At 35.2% G+C, this 20000-nt stretch overlaps 2 protein-coding genes across 3 annotated transcripts in view; both read right to left on the reverse strand.

The window, feature by feature from the left end:
• Positions 1-358, reverse strand: part of LOC144966520 (major facilitator superfamily domain-containing protein 12-like) — a 51331-nt gene extending 50973 nt beyond the window's left edge. Inside the window, exon 1 of the mRNA XM_078903150.1 lies at positions 241-358. The gene's annotated coding sequence lies outside the window, so the exon portion shown is untranslated. The remainder of the gene's footprint in view (positions 1-240) is intronic.
• A 16546-nt stretch (positions 359-16904) lies between these two features.
• LOC144966521 (protein phosphatase 1 regulatory subunit 3B-B-like) overlaps positions 16905-20000 on the reverse strand; it is a 7591-nt gene continuing 4495 nt past the window's right edge. For both annotated transcript variants that reach the window (XM_078903152.1, XM_078903153.1), the window contains exon 2: positions 16905-19742. In XM_078903152.1, the coding sequence (XP_078759278.1) occupies positions 18628-19734 (1107 nt within the window). In that variant the 5' untranslated portion in view covers positions 19735-19742 and the 3' untranslated portion in view covers positions 16905-18627. The remainder of the gene's footprint in view (positions 19743-20000) is intronic.

Raw genomic sequence — 20000 nt, forward strand, 5'->3', positions numbered from 1 at the left:
TGTTAAATGTTGCTGTTGACCAGGGTCCCCTTGTAAAGCGCTTAGAGCATATTTAGTGGATATTGCGCTATAAAAAAGCTCAATTTTCTTTATAGGTTAATAGAAAAAGCGTCAAGAAGCATTGTTTTTATTGTGTATTTAAAGCACACGTTTAATTCGGACATATAGCATGAAGTATAATAATTGTCAATGTTCCTTACAACGTTGCTTCTCTGCATCAATTTTCTAAAACCTACTTACACTTTTCAATTTTTACAGTAGTTCACAGCTCCTTATGCCAATTCCACACCACTTAAGAATCAGCCTCATGAGATAAACAGTCCGTAAATAATTCTTTTAAAATAGAGATAACGAAATAATCAGGCCACCGAGATAAAGTTTATTAATTAATAGATTATCAGTAATAAAACAACATCATATTTAAGATTCGTGTGGAATATGAACCAGAATAAAGACTTGAAAATCACACGGCACAATCTTAAGTAAATCACACGATCTAAAACGAAACAATAACAGTCATAAATATATCTAATTTACAACACTCTGATTATACCTATAATATTATTAATTTGGAGGTTATCTATTTTTAGAATCGAAACAGACAGTTTCGCGGGCATTATAGGTCAGAGGTACAAAGCGGTGAGTTGACAATAATATTATTCATTTCATCGTCGCATGTACTTTCAATTCGCCGGAAATTAAACGTATTGGTGAGAGTGGGAAAAAATCGTCTCCATTTGTGTTTTTTGCATTATTTTTATTTTTTATTTCTGTTTGTACGTAGAGGTCTAGCTTTAATTTTTGCTTTTTTTTTTTGTTTGTTTGTTTTGTTTTGTTTTTTGTTGTTGTTGTTTTGTTTTTTTGTTTTTTGTTTTTTTGGGGGAGGGGGGGGGGGGTATTTTAAAAAAAAACCTATATTAAATGAAGGATATAGATGGTATCATTAGTTTGTTAAAGAGAGACAGAGAAGGGGGGGGGGGGAGAGAGGGAGAGATAAAGAGAGAGAGAGAGAGAGAGAGAGAGAGAGAGAGAGAGAGAGAGAGAGAGAGAGAGAGAAGAAATATAAAGCTATTTCGTGCATAGATAAATAACATTATATTATAGCACAATGTGTTCATAATCTAAAAGCTGGGCTTAATATATTGGATCTCTGCAAGGCATTCCTATTGCCATTTGGGGGGGGGGGGGTGGAAGGGGGTAAGGGGGGGGGGCAGATATTCATTTTACACTTGATTAGAGTGAAAAATAGTGTGAATAACGCAAGAGCTTTTTCCTCAACTCCCCGCCGCCCATAACGAGATGGGAACTCTGTAGCTACAGGTCAAAAGCCGAGTGTCACAACTGTTAGACCACAATGCCTTACGTCAAATAGAAGGAGATGCACTCATAGTGACTTAAGCTTGGCTTAATGTCCACTCTCGTCAACTTGTCTTTTTACATTTTAAGAGTCTCTTTCCTATCTAAAATACAATGGCTACACATCTTTGGGGAAAGTGTCTACATTGCAAATAGTCTACCCCGTTGTTAAAAAAAAAAATACGCCCTTTCGAAACGGCACCATAAGATCCCGTCGCCTAGGCATTCCATAAAGGAATATAGATAATCCATCAAACAGAATATCTGGTGTCAACAGGAATCATCCATGTTGTCCAAGTGACCAATTGGGGGTTAATAATCTTGCACAAGGAAAAATAAACGAAAGCGCCTGAAGCGGGGCTCGAACCCCTCGGCTACTCCCCCCCCCCCGCCCCCCGCCCCCCGTTGTTAAAGGTGACCTTTAATCCGGTTAACCATGATTCTCTCACGTGTTATTTATTTCATGCTCAGATGTAAAATTGAAACCTGGCTTTTTGCCGAAAGGTCGTTGGTAAATTATTAAGCCATTTTTTTTCTTGCATTCTCTTTTCAAACATAAATAATTATTGTTTCTTTTCAGCATTTAAAAATTTTGATATTCTTGTTTCGAATATCAATGCAATGTTTTGAGAGTTATTTTATAAACCGCCAGATCCGACTTAGGCAGTAAACTGAGTGCATCATTTTCCTCTCTGGTCCGTCTTTCCCTCCATTTGACCTTTCCTCTCGGACTATTGTTTTCTCATAGCAATTCAATCGTTTTAGTTGCCGAACGTACAGGAATCGAACGCGAACGTTTTATCTCGGAATTAAAATTTCTTTCAAACTGAAACAATACATGGAGTTTCTTTGTTGTTTATTTTTAGAACACATTTAGATGATCAGTTCTCACTACATAATAAAATGTTTGAAAAGTAATATAAAATTTTTAGGTTACACGTAGTTTTGTTTGCTGGTAAGTTTCGTGTGTTTGATGTGAGTAAATTACAGAAATGTATAGCGCCTATGACACACTCATTATTCACGAACAGGAGAGGAAAATGAATGTAGGCCTACTCAGTTTACAGCCTTACACGGATGGCAGCGTGAATACAGGACCTGGACCGTAGTTTACTCACAGCCAGTGGCGTGGGGCCATTGGATCGAATGGTGCCAGGCACCGTACCAATCTTTTAAAAATCATTAACAGCATAATTTAATTAGAAATAAAACAGAAATTTTAACTCCACTGTCTTTCGCCAACTCGCCAACAACAAACTGCCTTTTTAGTCTCCGCTCTATTCAAGATTCCGAATCACGCACTGCGCCGACTAGTGTGTTGGTGACATCACTGTGCGAATTAGTGACTGAATCAACACCGTGGTGCAAAGCAATCCGAGCTCCAGTTAATGCTCTATCCATTAGTATCGCTACAGCTGATTGAGCGAGAAACTGGGTCGAATTATACTATCTTCCAATAGCGGAAAACCCCTCGACTTGTGCCAGGATCTGAGAGCTCCACCGTTGGACGGGGGGATGCGCCAAATTAGGGTAACTTCGGCCATCCAAAATATTACATTAACTGTCAAAAACACTGATCATTGTCAAGTTTATTTGTAAGCAGCAAAGAAAGACAACATAAAACTTAAAAATATGACATATCAAACCCCCCCCCCCCCCCCCACCTCTTTTTCACGATTATTGAATAAAGTAATTCTTTGCAACGAAGCATTGTGGACGAATTTACCAACATTTTTTTGCTTGTAGTGCCGAGTTGATGGTTACGTGTGTATGAGTGTTTATTTGTGTGTGCGTGTGTGTGTGTGTGTGTGTGTTTGTGCGTGTGTATTTGTGTCAGTCAGAGAAAGAAAGCGAAGATTGTCAACAGTTATACTTTGGTGTGTTTTTAGATTTTTTAAGTACTTAAGTGGAGTGATTTTTTCTTTGTGATGTTTTAAGATCTGAATCTACCTTTTATTTGTGCAATCATTAATCGTAGTCCACTGATTTCCATTATTTGAGATATACTTAGAAGTTTTGTTTTGTTAAACAATGAATTGCAATGAATCAAGTTGACTCTTTACTTCACCGACCGTTTGGGAGATTAACACTAAACGACAAATTAGAAATAAAAAGAATAGTTCCTCACAAACCAACTGATTTTGAATTAACACAGGTGTGGAAATCTCGAAAACGCTCTTTTTCAGTGACATGGTATGGCACGCATGAATGGCTCACAGTTAGTTTAGAAAAAAAAAATGTTTCTTTTGTTTTTATTGTCTACTTTTTACAGATACAACAAACACTGACAAATCATGGACATCTATAGGCTATAGTGACCTTAACCACTTCCATCGTATTTCTTAACCTCCTGAACGTTGTTTTAGCACCCTTAAAAGATTGAAAAATTTCTTGCGAAATTCAATGAAACAGAAGCGTATAATTCGTTAATAATTCTGTCAATTCACAAAGCTGAAATAGATGCCATTCCAGATTTCAATAAACACATTATAAAAAGATTTGCAGAGATGAAACATCGCCGTGCAGATTTTCTTTACAAGTACTAAAAGTAAGTAATTTCTGTCATAGGTTGTTTTTTTTTCTCTTTTGATTTATATTTATCACATATTGATTGCATTATCAACCAAAACCAATCCTCTAAATGGTGGACAAAGAATAATTACAAAGACCTTTTCATACGGGACTTGTATCTCAGTGTTGTGGCTTGTTGTTTTCATGAAATATTTGTTTTTGTGAGTTTTGTCCACTCGTAGAAACCATCGACCCTCCCCCCACCCTTCCAAAAAAGAGAGTTTTTAACATGTGCTCTCTCCTCTTAACCGTGTTCACTGTTTTAGAATGTTTTTTCTTCTTCTAATCATGGCACCACCATATGCCGTCAATACGCCACGCCGCTGCTCACAGTCACGAGGTGTCTCCACTGTCTGGTACAGAAATCAATATGCTTCTCCCCCAGCTAAGATGAGAAACATTTCTACCGTCGAGGAACTTTATTTTTCCAAGTCAACATACTAGTCGTAACTGCGTCTCATGTCGAATTCATGAGAACTTGAGGGATGTGAGTAAAGATATTATTTCCAAGGACTAAACTTTGATCCGCCTACGGCGGGACTCGAACCGGGAGACTTCGAAGGGACATAACAACTATCAAATTACACTTCGTGAATCGCCATTATGAGTAGCTTCCCTTGTGTAACGGGAGGTTACTAATCGTAGTCAATTACGTTTATATATAAGTCACTTCCCTTGACTCACTTAATACTGTAATCGTCTTCACGGTTATCGGGTTGAGTGATGGGCAGTTGATGTATGTGTTCTTTAGAATGATCTCCATCATTTTGTAAGATTTTCAAGCTCTATAAACTATTTTCAAAAAAAAAAAATAAAAAAAATATCTGAAAACATGTATTTTCTCGAAGTACTTACTTGATTGAATTTTTAAATGAGTTTTATGTGACTTACGTAATGTTTTTGATGCCTTTTTTATGCTCTTATTGTTTTGATATTGGTAGATTTCGTCTCACAATGTTAGGCCTATTGTATTCTGGGTAAACAATGTCTTGTTGCTTTTTAAACCTCTTTTTGGGGTTTCGCTAGAGAAATATGCTTATTATTATTATTATTATTATTATTATTATTATTATTATTATTATTATTATTATTATCATTATAAAATGTGAAACTTAACTTTGTTCTCGAAACGTCGTATTTTAATTACTAAGCCATTTTATTTCTTGCATTCTCTTTTCAATCATAATTATTGTCTCTTTTCAAAATTTTGATATTTTGTCATTCTTGTTTCGAACATCACTCCAATGTTTTGAGACTTTTTAAAAAAAAAGTTGAAATGCAGTATTTACTCGGATCGTTCTATTATATGGGCGACGCCGCCAAATTCACTTATGCAGAGGGCCGCGTAAATACTTGTCCTGAACCGCAGTTCACTTACAGCCATGAGGCGTCTCCACTGTCTGGTAGAAAGAGAATCGAGAGGCTTCTCTCCTAGCTCAGAAGAGGAACATCTCGACTCCGAGGCAGCTTCCATCTCTTTCTTACGTCTCCTTTCGAATGAATGCAGGAGAACATAAGTAAAAGTGCGGCCTATTTTCAGGCTGCCAGCACTTGGGGCAACGTCCACCATGCGTATGCAACACCATAAGGTCTCATTCCCAAGGAAAGACAGAATGTCACATGTAAAAAGTGAGGAAACAGATAGATTTGACCTCTTCTACTTACAAGGCGATGTCGGGGGCACTAATCAAGGTTTCCGGGTATCAACTTTTACTCATGTATCTACAAATGAAGGATATTACGGACAAAAAGAATAAATTTTGTAAAAAGGCCTCGAACAAATAATGCGTGCGTCATTTCATCCATAAAGAAAGAAGATGGGCAAGGAGGTAGTCGATTTGTATGTTTTATTATTTTTTTAAAGACCAAGAAGAAGAAGAAGAAGAAGAAGAAGAAGAAGAAGAAGAAGAAGAAGAAGAAGAAGAAGAAGAAGAAGAAGAAGAAACTCATCCCAGAATTGTTTTTTCTTTTTTTTTTTTAGGGTTTTACGGCGCATGCGACATTTTAACTTTTCTACAAGTGAAGGGTATTATGGACAACAAGAATAAATTTTGTAAAAAAGGCCTCGAACAAATAATGCGTGCGTCATTTCATCCATAAAGAAAGAAGATGGGCGAGGAGTAAGTCGATGTGTATGTTTTTTTGTTTTTTTTTAAAGACCAAAAAGAAGAAAAAAAAAACTCATCCCAGAATGGTTTTGTCTTTTTTTTTTTTAGGGTTTTACGGCGCATGCGACATTTTAACTTTTTTTTCAGCGTCAACTAATACTAATAGTAATAAATGGGATATTCAAAAAATTATAGATTTACAACTAAAAACACCCAAGGGAAAGTAAGAAAAAGGAGATCAGTTCAAATTGGGAACAGAAGTAGATTCCAAGAGCAAACTCGTTTACTTAGTTCACAACAACCTGCCCCCCCCCCCCCCCCCTCCCCTCCCCTTTCCCCCTGACCTAATTGGACAAGACAAAAAACTAAAATAGAATGAAATAAAATAAAATTAAATATTAAAATAAAAAATAACTCTCAATACATTTATATTGTTCGAACACAGTACATTTATTTATTTTCCACTCTCAATTTCATATAGTATTTTTATAATATATAATGTGTGTACATGTCATCAAACATTGGCATTGCCGAGTCTAGCTCTATGGTCAACAACGTATTTTGTACAAAATGTGAAATACAACCAACCAAATTATAACAAATATCAATTAATACAAGCGCTTCATTGCAATTGTTAACAGAACTTTATACAATGATATGTTCAACTTTTACAGTAACTGTAAGTGTAATGAATACACCAGACCGCCCAACTTGAAAATATAAAAATTCGTATTTTTTTGGAGATAAATAATTTAGTCGCTATAATTAACTTTAATAATTAACAATTTGTCCCACAAGGATTAAATAACACTTCAATATCATCAAAATTATTTATAGTATGGCATCAACTTTCATTTTCAATAAGTTTTAACGATTCATGAACTTCTGATTAGTTTTTAAGGGTTTTACAGTGCTTGCAACGCATTAAGGTCATATCAGAACCAGTAAAAAGGAAGAAAATGGGACAGTAAAAATTTCTAGAATTACAATTAAAGCAACCAAGAAACGGTAAGACAAAGGGAAATCGGTTCAAATAGGAAACAGATGTAGATTCCAAGAGCACACTATCAAAGTACTTAGTTTGAGATCACCTAAAAGTCTCATCCAGACACAAGCAAAGGTCCCCACTAATAGGAATGCACTCAAATGTTTAAAAACCATATATAATATGTAAACAAAATATAATACAGTGCATAACAGAGAGATGATTTACAAGGGAAAAAAAACATCATCTCCCAAAACGATTTATACATTTGACTGTTTCCCTCTCAGCCAGGGCATCCGGCCAGGACAAAACCAAGTAATCTCATTCCAAGACAAAGACAGAAAGCACGTTGGAAAACAGAATTTATAGGGGGATATTTTTTTTTTTTTGGTTTGTTTGTTGCTTTAGGTCTCTTCCAACACAATTGAGGTTATATGAGAGACCGCTGAAACAAAAAAACAAGCAATCTAACAAAAATAGTACAAATGTCAATCAAAATCATAACCTAAAGATATCATAAGCTAAATTATAAATAACCAAGAACAAACAGGCAGAGGATTTACAGGAAAAAAAATATCCCCTGTCAAAAATACAATCACAAACCAAAGAAGCAGGATAGGCTAGTAAAGAGAAGAAGAAACGACATCACTATCGGATCGTACACCCATGCGAACATCATAGGTATATGATTCAAGGGTGATGCTCCCATCCAACGACATCACTATCGGATCGTACACCCATGCGAACATCATAGGTATACGATTCAAGGGTGATGCTCCCATCCAACGACATCACTATCGGATCGTACACCCATGCGAACATCATAGGTATATGATTCAAGGGTGATGCTCCCATCCAACGACATCACTATCGGATCGTACACCCATGCGAACATCATAGGTATACGATTCAAGGGTGATGCTCCCATCCAACGACATCACTATCGGATCGTACACCCATGCGAACATCATAGGTATACGATTCAAGGGTGATGCTCCCATCCAACGACATCACTATCGGATCGTACACCCATGCGAACATCATAGGTATATGATTCAAGGGTGATGCTCCCATCCAACGACATCACTATCGGATCGTACACCCATGCGAACATCATAGGTATACGATTCAAGGGTGATGCTCCCATCCAACCACCCGCATTTTTATAGGGGGATAGATAACACAGTAAATGCCTTCCTGCCCATTATGGGAGGCCAAGAACCCCGCCCAGCACGAACTTTTGAAATTGGAACCAAAATGTAATTCTACGAATTTTTCGTAATACAGTAGGCTGGTCTGGAATGCATCAACAATGACAATAGTCTTCAACAGTCGTGACGTCATTTCCTTCCTAATGACGCATGGTAACTTAGTAACACTGGCTCTAAACTATCGGAACAATGGCGGACGCCGTATGAAATATTTCTCCGGCGAGCTTAAACGCGTATCCAGAGGAAAAAAACCCCATCAATTTGATCATGTTTTGACCTTTACACATTCTGATCACAAGGCATATGAAAAGGGAATGAAAAGTTCTAGCTAGCATGAAGAATAAAAAGTAATGATTTTCTTTGTTTAGAACCAAGATGGCCGCCGTTGCCGGGCGCGTGACATCAGACTACTGAATCCAATTGAATTTAAACGGGACCGTCAAGCCCAATGATTACCAGTATGAATCAATACGCACTCCACGTTTAAGAAATAAATCGTGATCCGTATCCGTTTCACGTAATAAATGATCTAAATATAGTACACGGAAAATCCTTGTCGCAGTACACAGGCACAATTCTAAAAACAAAACTCTCCACAAGCCCATGCAACCCTGTTTTAATAATTGAATACATGGGTCCATCTTCATTGTAATAGGTTGGCTTGGTCATGTGATTTTTTGTTTACAATTACAGTATATTCATAGTGTTTTGTGAAAATATTCCATTTCGCCCTTTTCTAAAAAGTAATAACTATAAAAAATCTGCCCATAACAATACAAAACGCGGAGGTAAGATATCAAATTAAACAAACAATAGCGGACTGTACCATCGGTTGTTGAAGTCTAGTTCTAATCGGGGTTACACCTTACCTAAAAAAAAAAGTAATGATCTATGACTATTGGATGAAATTTAAAGATCTGAAAAACTGCATATAAAACAGTGCCAGACAAAGTAAGAAAGACAAATTCAAGAGAAAAAAATCATCCCCCCCAAAAAATCAGTCTCCCTCAAAGGGGATAAAACCTAAGACCTCCAGACTACTGGAGGAAATTTAGCTGCTTTAATCGATTTCTCAATAAAATTTAGTAAACATTATGAATCAAAACAATTTTAGGCTATTGTTACTGCCGCGGATTGTTAAGGTAGTGTATATTTACATTTTGAAAGATTATTTCCACTCAGGATAAACTCAAACAAAGTACTCAAAACATCAAATCTTAGAATTGTATCGATTTCATGCCGATGGCGAGAGCCCATATCTTGTGATAAAAATATGAAGAGTGTTCTTTACATGTTATCAAAGTGTTACCGTACACAATAGTTTGAAGAATGATCACTCTGACGCCAATGAGCATGATTCGGGCACGACTGTCATGATGTTGCCAGAAGTACGATATCAATTTGTTGAAATCATGCCCTTTCTATTTTCACAATAAATTTACAAACGTCTTAAGACAAGAGGGAAGTATTATTTACCATAGATATATACATTCCTCATGAAAATTTTTTTGATGTATATATTGAAGCTTGAGGTGACGAGAATCAAATCGACATCTAAGAATCAGGGAGTGGACAATGATTGCGGCATGCACATGACCATTTTACTTCCATCAAAAGCTTCCTTACAGGGAATTGGTAAAACACACCACGCCAATTCTCTTTCCGACTGCTTTATAAAAAAATATTTAAAAGAAATTGTATATCCTAACTCATCGTCAATGGTGAAATAATACAATTTCTCAATGTCGCTGTCGCGCAAAGTTGTCAAGATCCCACTATGAATAATACGTCAACCACCTTATTGGCGTTTGCTTTCATGCGTTTTATGGCGTTTGCGACGTTTTAGGTCATTTCAGTGTCTATAAAAAGGAAGATGAGAGAATAGTTTTTAAAAAAGTGCAATCGATGTTTTAAGTGGCAAGGAAAATGTAAGACAAATGGAATTACTCCAACAGAAATCAGAAGTAGATCCAAAGGCGATAAATCAATGTACTAGTACTTGTCTGATTACCACTTTAAAGATCCACACTAAAACGACAATGGTATCTCCACCAAAATAGATACAGTCACTCAGATGATTAGAAGATAAGCATTATATTAAAAACACAACATTGGCAAAGTAAAAATATAATGGCGCGCTGATTTACAAGGGGGAAATAATATCACCTCTCAGACAAATCCATCCGACTGCTGCGTTCTCAGAAAAAGACTCCAAGCAGGACCGAGGCAAAACCAAACTAGTCTCATTCCAGAGCAAGGACACAAAGCTACTGAGAAAGGCAAATGATGTTGGGAAACAGAAGAGATAGAAAGGATGTGGACCAGTGAAGAATCCAAAGGCCAAGAAGGGCCAACGTTCGCCCTCCCCGAGAGAAATCCCACCAACCAATTCAACAATGAATTCTACAGGAGATTCAGAACAGAGTCCAAAGCACAAAATTTGATGATTTAGATCGCGATCCTGGACAATGTATGAATGTCTGCTCATATGATTTCTTTAATGATAAGAATCACGCATTGGATCGCTCACCTCTTGCCTTCAAACGCTTTTCTTATAGCTCTGGGTTTATATATGGGCACCATCTTTCAAAGATGATATAAATATTTCTAAATAATTGAATATGGCAGCGCATGTCTCTCTGAACGCTTGCCGTGAATGTGTGTGTTACTTCGAGTGTGTCAGTCTGTTTTTAGTATATAGTTAGTAATTTAATAATAACAACTAGTAAAGTGGCAATAATGCTTTAGCGGTAACCCCATCCTCTCGAACCAATGGCAATGAGCACGTTAGGCCACGACGAGCAAGACCATATAATGACTATAATTTGTTTTGTCAATAATAATTGGCAGTGGCAATTTATTACAATATACTTGTGGTATTGGCAGTAATAATTGAGAATCAATAAAGTTATACTAGCATTGCTTAACTGTACTCTGGAAAGACACGTATTTAAAACTTTGACCAGAAAACTCTTCCTTCAAATATCGATCGATTTAAATGATCTTCATCTTGGCAAAAACTCTCAAACCTGGAATCTCGCAAAGTCCCAGGTTTGAGAGTTTTGCCAAGATAGGACCATTAAAATCCCGTCTATATTTAAAAGACGAGTTTTCTAACCAAATATTGTAATACGTTAACTTCCCAGGGTACTTACGGCAGTTAACTGATAAAGGACGGGATATCAAATTAAAGTCATTGGTACATTAGAGGATATTCTGAACAACGTGGCTTTTTGTGAGAGAAACTCAAAGGGTTCGACTATTTAAAATCTTATTTAATTTAGGAGACAATTTATTTTTAAACGAACTCTTTTCAGTTAAGTTCGGGATAAGCACGTAGTTTCGAACATGATTGACATTACTGCAAATTGTTGAAACTTCGCGCGTGTCCACATTATTATCTTTTTCCTCCAAATGAACAAAAAAACAGACAATATTATTACAAAGTCGGAACTCTCATCACGAGTTACTCAATTCGCCTTGATTCTGAATATTCTCTATTGTAAAAGTTTTCAATAAAAATTATGTTACTGATACTGTGATAATAATTTGCTTCACATTTATTTTATGGCAACAGATCACATGAAATGCTGTACATATTTAAATTGCACAAACACTCTTTGGATTACAAAGCAACTTCCTTTTAAAGCTAAGTTCACAATGAATATAATACAAAACATATCTCCAATAGTATCTTTCTTTGTGTACAGAATTCGGTTTACAGCCATTCGTTCGATTCTTGCCTATATGCAATCAGTTTTACTCATTTCACATATGTGACCCGTCAAAACGGTTTTATGTCGGGCGGAGTGAACTGGAGACTGAAAGTTGGAACTAAAAATAGTCCAAGATGGGAAACTTGGGTTAAATGTATACTCTTTGTTGAAAAAAAATAAATATAGTCTTTTTTTTTTTTTCCTTTGGCATCTCATTGATTCAAATTCAGATTCTTAAAAGTGCAAAATAATTTTTAAAAATTCCCATTTCGTTTTGACTTTAAATATACATAAAGTCCGCATATGTTTCAATCTCACACCATACCACTAGTGGAAGTGGGTCACATTTACATTTTTCCTTTAGAATCACACTGTGAATTCATCATCACCCTGCCTTTTGTAAGAAAACACTTAGAAATGACTGCATTCCAAATTCGGTTCCTTCAATTTCGGAACTGTAACCTAACTTGAGCATAACAATAACAACACATTATTTATAAAGGGGAAAAAAAAAGAAACCATAATATACATTTGTAAAGGTCACAATATGTTTTCATTTTAATATCACATCTTGTCAACATATGAGATGGCAAATAGAAATAATATATATATATATATATATATATATATATATATATATATATATATATATATATATATATATATATATATATATATATATATATATATATATATATAACTTCTTTTTTAAAATGTCAAGATGGTAGCAATTCACGGTGTAATTTACACACGACTTTAAAATTTCAAACACTAGGTCTTGTTTAACATAGTTACACCACTCTAGTCACTCGAAGATCATTTTCTCATCATTCAAACCAAAAGTTTGTACAACTTTCTCCCAAAAAAGATTCTTTTATCACGGATAGTTAATATACGATCTCTGATCGATATTGACCGAAGAGTCAAAGGACCCAGTCTACGAGGTCTTTCCACAGAGGTCAAATAAGTTACCCTTTATCGGTGAAAAATCGTATTATAACATCTTATTCTCATATACAAGAAAAGTTAAGAATACAAAATGGTAAAATTGAATGGAATATAACACCATAAATTATTTATTTATGCACCACATCAACAATCGGTCAGATAGCTTTATTATTATTATATCTGACACGTATTATAATGGCAACAAAGATGAAAGGGGGCGGTGTTATGACAAAAAATAAGATTTTGTAAGTTTGCAAGCCGGAAGAAAGACCTCGTAATTTGTGATTATATTTACAACTTCCTTTCGACCTTTCGTATCTTATGTTTTTGTTTTTTGTTTTTAAGGGTTTTACGGCACTTGCAACACATTTAGGTTATATCAGCGCCAGTAAAAAGGAAGAAAATGGGATAGTAAAAAGTTCTAGAATTACAATTAAAGCACCCAAGATAAAGTAAGACAAAGGGGAACTGAGAACAAATAGGGATCAGATGTAGATTCCAAGAGCATACCACCAATGTACTTAGTTTGAAATCACCTACAAGTCTCATCCAGACACAAGCACAAAATCCAACAAAGAGGAACACACTCAAATGCTTACATTATACATTCAAAATAAAAATAATAATACATAACAGAGAGATGATTTATGTTTTGTTTTTGTTTTTAAAGGTTTTACGGCGCTTGCAACACATTAAGGTCATATAAGCGCCAGTAAAAAGGAAGAAAATGGGATAGTAAAAAGTTCTAAAATTACAATTAGAGCACCCAAGAAAAGGTAAGACAAAGGGGAATTGGTTCAAATAGGAAATGGATGTACATTCTAAGAGCATACCATCAAAGTACCTAGTTTGAGATCACCTAAAATCTATCCAGACACAAGTAGAGGCCCCAACTGAGAGGAATACACTCAAATGTTTTACAAATCATATATAATACAAAGAAAACATAATACAGTGCATAACAGAGAGATGATTTACAAGGAAAAAAATATCATCTCCCAAAACAATAACTATGCATTCGACTGTTTCCCTCCCAGCTAGGCTTCTGGCCAGTGCCAGGACAAAACCCAAGTAATCTCATTCCGAGACAAAGACAGAAAGCATGTTGGAAAACAGATATAACGGGATAGAAGACACAGTATGTACCTCCCTGCCCGCTATGGGAGGTCAGGATCCCCACCCAGTTTCGTATCTTACGTACTAATGTGAAAGACGATATCAGGTGGGCAAGATATACAAATGAATGGAAGTATGTATAATAAATAATTGATGTAAACATAAAATTTTGCATGATGAAAATACGTACAATGTGGCGTAGTTGTAAACTGTTTAGGTTGTGTGCATCTTTTAAAAAAAGAAAATAAATTGTATAGCCCTAAAACAAACAAACGAACGTAAATATCAATATCTCTCCTGTTTAACTATGACCAGAAACAAAAACACAAAACTAAAAAAGGAACCCCTCACCCAAAAAAGAAATTAAATAGATAAACAACACTTTGATAAAAAAAAAAATAGTATAACTTCTTAACCGTTTAGCGAACAAGACGGTATAACTTAAAGAATGAGAAAAAATAGAGGGCACAAATGAATGCTTTCACAGACGTGTATATATATATATATATATATATATATATATATATATATATATATATATATATATATATATATATATATATATATATATATATATATATATATATATATATGTTTTTGTTTTTGTTTGTTTTTAATGGTTTTACGGCGCTTGCAACACATTTAGGTTATATCAGCGCCAGTAAAAAGGAAGAAAATGGGATAGTAGAATTACAATTAAAGCACCCAAGAAAAAGTAAGACAAAGGGGAACTGGGAACAATTAGGGATCAGATGTAGATTCCAAGAGCATACCACCAATGTATTTAGTTTGAAATCACCTACAAGTCTCATCCAGACACAAGCACAAAATCCAACAAAGAGGAACACACTCAAATGCTTACATTATACATTCAAAATAAAAATAATAATACATAACAGAGAGATGATTTACAAGGAAAAAAAATATCATCTCCCAAAACAATAACTATGCATTTGACTGTTTCCCTCCCAGCCAGGACTCCGACCAGGGCCAGGAAAAAACCAAGTAATCTCATTCCAAGACAAAGGCAGAAAGCATGTTGGAAAACAGATATAAGGGTATAGAAGACACAGTATGTACCTCCCTGCCCGCTATGGGAGGTCAGGATCCCAACCCAGATATAGATATATATATATACATATATATATATATATAATATATATATATATATATATATATATATATATATATATATATATATATATATATACACACACAGAGAGAGAGAGAGAGGGGGGGGGGGAGGAAAGAAAATGATAACACATCCAAGCCCCTACGGACAATTTCAATGAGTTAATATTAAAGGTACTGTGTACAACAATCACTCAAGAAGAAAAAAAAACAGTTCAAGGTTAAATATAATAAATCTAAAGCATATAGAAAACTTGGAAAACATACACTTAAAATCAGAATCAGATGGAAACTCATGGGACGGGGAAAAAACCATGACAAATAAATAGGACAAAAATGTATAAAATTACATTCAGTAAAAAATAAAATAAAAAGAGAGTAAAAAAGGGAAATTGTTCAAAGAGCAAGATCCGATATCAAGCACACAGTAATCATTAATAGGAAAAAAATATCCAATGTGGACGTAAATCAAGGAATAACCAATGCATTTCGAGATCAAGATTATCTCATTCATTGGTAAGAGAAAAGTAAGAAATTCATGGAACAAAAGAATCGAGTTCACCATCGCTTGCTCGATATGATCTATTTCCAACCAATTCCTTTATTACTTCAAAGAACAAAAATGAAATCTGCTATTTCTTTTACTTTTTTCTTCGCCTTTGAAACCAACACTTTGTGCCATTCCCTCTAGTTTGTTAAAGGGCATCTTTTGTTTTAATTTTCATTTAGAGTTGGTTGCACGTTACCATTTCTCATGAATAAGTTTTGGTGAATCATTGTAGAAATATATAAAAAAATAAATTGTAAAATTAGTTCAGAAAAAACCCAGAGAAAAAAAAACCGACAAGAAATAAAAAAAAATAACCATGGCAAAATTAACGAGTGGAGATTTACTAAAAACAAATTAAACAAATTCATATGTTACTCTCTATTTTGGCTTTAAAACGCAAAATGTTATCTTGTAACAAAGAACAAGTTGTATTTGTGTGGCAACGAGTTAATCAAATTCAAATTGAGCTACATTTGTAACTGTAACCATGGTTGGTAAAGCAACAAGTATAAAATATATAAATCCATACGAAAATAGAACCATAATCAAATCTTATACAATCCAATTGTAACCTTTCGATAAGAGCAAAATCACCCCCTCCTCCCACCATAATAAGAGCAAATGTGTAAGAGTAATACTCATAAAAATAAATTGTATGTAGTCATTTAAATACTGTAAGTTAGTTTAAATCTCAGTACTATATGTTATAATACATTCTAACAAGATCACATACTCAGAAATTTATCATTCTTTAATGATAAGAAATTATAAATGCATTTCTTCCAAAAGAAAAATAAAAAATTACATATGTATGATAATCGCTGAAACACATAGCTTTTAATAAAACGACTTTTAGAGAGCTCATTTTTTTAAAAACCTTATATGTCAAGGTTTAAGTATTTTTTAAAGTCGCTCTCTTGAGTTGTTCATGCAAAAAGTTAAGTGTGAACCCGCATTCTACAATGTTTCATATATAATATGTACATATCTTTCCTTATATCAGACCAGGGTGGGCAAGGACAGGGGAGTCGTGATCCTCATCATCTGTATAAGGACAACAAACATAAGCACACCGACAGCATCTTCAGAATGAGAAAAGGGGCATAGAGAATCTTTAAAATAACGACAATACCAAAACAAAAATGAGAAAATCGTCCATATTATCATATCGACTAGGAAACGACTTCATTATTATTATTATTGGTAATGGTAGTAGTAGTAGTAGTAGTAGTAGTAGTAGTAGTAGTAGTAGTAGTAGTAGTAGTAGTAGTAGTAGTAGTAGTAGTAGTAGTAGTAGTAGTAGTAGTAGTAGTAGAGGTATCTTCTTTGTATTAAAGATGATTCTTTTTTAGTTTATTACTGCGCTGGGAAAAAAAGTTTTATTTTAAGTCTACTACAGAGTAATCCCGTCCATTCCCGAGGACAGCAAAATCTTCATCTAAATTGTTCCAAGTTAGAGGACATGTATAAAGCGTTTTACCCAAAGCACAATGCGAGGCAGATGAAACTGGATAAGAATGGAAGTAAGTAATTACATATTTATATTGCTTTGCGGTGCTTGGCCTTTATAATCCACAAACTTATTATCATATTGACATTTAGCGCCACTGCTTCAGATTGCCATTTGAAAGATAACACAATTATGAATTGGGGGTGGGGGAAGAGGGGGAGTGCCTTTCTTATTTTCATTTTTGATGATCAGCATTTAAAAAGAGAGTGAATGCAAATAAAATAAGGACCGTTGAAGATGAGTTATCGAGATTACCATTGTAGGATAAATTAAATTTAATAAACAAACACCCATGTCGTACTGAGCAGTTGTCTTAAAACAACTAATTTACTTTGTGGGGTATACAAAATACATTGCGCGTCCGCAAAAACGCTACTATTATCAGCAACCGTTGTTACGTGATTAGTACTATCCAAGCACCAGTGCTCTGCAGTCAAGACCAAGTATTATGTTTGCCTTTAAATGGGGGGGGGGGGGGGGGGGGGGGGGTGAGGCATTGAAAGTCGGTAAGTGTAAGTGGACTGAACTCGAGGACTATTGGGTAGGGACCAATACATTCAAATTTCTAGCTTTTGACATTCACGCAAGCTTCACATGCTATTCTAAAATATACACAATATTTGCTGAAAGTCTGACGATATGCCATTTTTCTCATTTGGAAAACCCAACCCTAATCAACATTAATATAATTAGACCTGTAAATGAGCTCTATAAAAATTGACTGAAACTCTTCGTAATTCGTCGTAGTCGAAAAATCCAAAGAATCGAGATGAATAGTAAATAGCAAGCTCGCTTGAGCAAAACAATGGCAGAAAACTAATTTGCGCGGGAATTAATTAGGCTACTTACCATTGTTCCTTATAATTAGGTACTCAATCAGTGAAGAAACTAGAAACGGTCAACCAGTTTGTTTACAATGTGAGGCAATCGAGATGTACTGTGGCAATCCCTAACTTTCGATTTGAAGGTGTCTACATAACACACTTCCGGCTTTCGCATTTTAGTTTTTTCATACTTTTACTTCCCTCCAGGTAAATGTGGTCAATTTTGGCTTACACGAAACAGTGAAATTTATCGCTCACGGGCTCAGTTAAAATTGGCTACCATTGGGATCACGACAGGTTTGGAAAGTGAAAAAATAAGGCTGTGTGAAAATAATGCATAGCACTATGGAACATTCCTAATTACTTTACGGTCATTCAACTACGATTCATGAATTCTTTCTTTCTTCATTTCTTTCTTTCCTTTTTAAAATTATTTGAATTTGACGAATTGACTGATTTCAGTTAATTGACTGAGAATTTACAGGTCTATATAATGCCATTTGTTTAATTCTTGTGGTAATGCGATCATTACCTAAGCACCCTGTGTCTTGAAATTGCAGACACAATTGCAGATCTAGCTTAGAATTATTTTAACCAGTCTTCAATAATATCTTCCAGAACAACCAACATCCCTCCAGACTGAAAACTCACTCCAACTTTCAGTACGTGTACTTTTTTCGGGTAACCAACGAAGATTAATATTGGGTGAACCTGGTTGTTGGGGCGTTTCAGATTCATTATAACTATCTGAAACAATACAGTAATTTGAGCCGTCGTTGTTATCCCAGTGTTCTCTTCCATGCTCCACAAAACAAACGGCAAATTGAATCTTTTTTGTCACATCAAAGCTTGGAGAAATTTCTACCTGGAATGAAAAAGTATCATTTGCTTCAACATAACCATTCCCAGGTCCAGGAACATAAGATGCTTCATGGTCTTCAAAAGTTGACCAATCATCCATAGACACACGCACAAAAATCCTCTTTTCAAATGTGATATTTTTTACTTTGATCGTGCCTTTCACTGTATAATCCTGTAAAATAACATTTTCTAAAGAAACCAAATTCCGGATAACTTTGTCTCTGAATGCGATATAATCTGAAGCGGGTTGAGGAAAGCATAATTTAATAGGAGGGTTACATGTGATCCCTGCATTGGCACCTCGGGTTAACATGGACAAAATTTTGGAGTTCAGCTGTGGGGGTTCATCTGGGCCCTCTTTGACGAATCTCACTTGTGCAAGAGCCAAACCTTTATGGTCTGCAAAAGATACTTTTTTCAGGTTCCTCCGAGGAGACTGAGATCCACTTTCAGGAGAAGTGTTATATTCACCATCTAAATCACTAATGTAGTTTTCAGAACAAATGATAATCGATTTGAGAGCGCCAGATTTTTTCTTATTTAATTCAAAGCTGTCACTGATTTTACGAGGATATGAGGATGTATGATGAAATGGGCAGGTAACTGAATTGAAATTAATATCATTTGAAGAAAACGGGCAGTTATCATTGTCAAGAATGGTGTTGTCATTTGGAGATTGCTGAAGGTTGCTGTTGTCATTGACATTGGATGATGATGTGTGTTGAATGGACAATGCCATGAAGTCAAACCTCAAAGATGGAGGGCTGGAAGCAAGGAGATACTGTGAGAGATCCATTGGAACTCTGTCGTTTACACCCTCTGGGGTGGAGGGCAGCAAATCCAGCATGGGTGATTCTGAAATTGAGAATGGAAAAAAAAAAAGAATCGGATGAGATAACATGGCAGAATGAAGTTGAAGTTATCTGATCAAAATGTAAAAAGGCGCTTCTCAGTGAATGATAGAATCACTTTACTTTATAACAATAATAAGAGAATACAAGCCACAGCTAATGCATGTGTAATATCACCATCATCATCATCAACATCCTGATTATCAGTGTTATTATTATTATCATTATTATTATTATTATTATTATTATTATTATTATTATT

The sequence above is a fragment of the Berghia stephanieae genome, chromosome 2 (assembly GCF_034508935.2).
Source record: "Berghia stephanieae isolate SIO BIC M18660-M18661 chromosome 2, UCSD_Bste_1.3, whole genome shotgun sequence".
Lineage (NCBI taxonomy): Eukaryota > Metazoa > Mollusca > Gastropoda > Nudibranchia > Aeolidiidae > Berghia > Berghia stephanieae.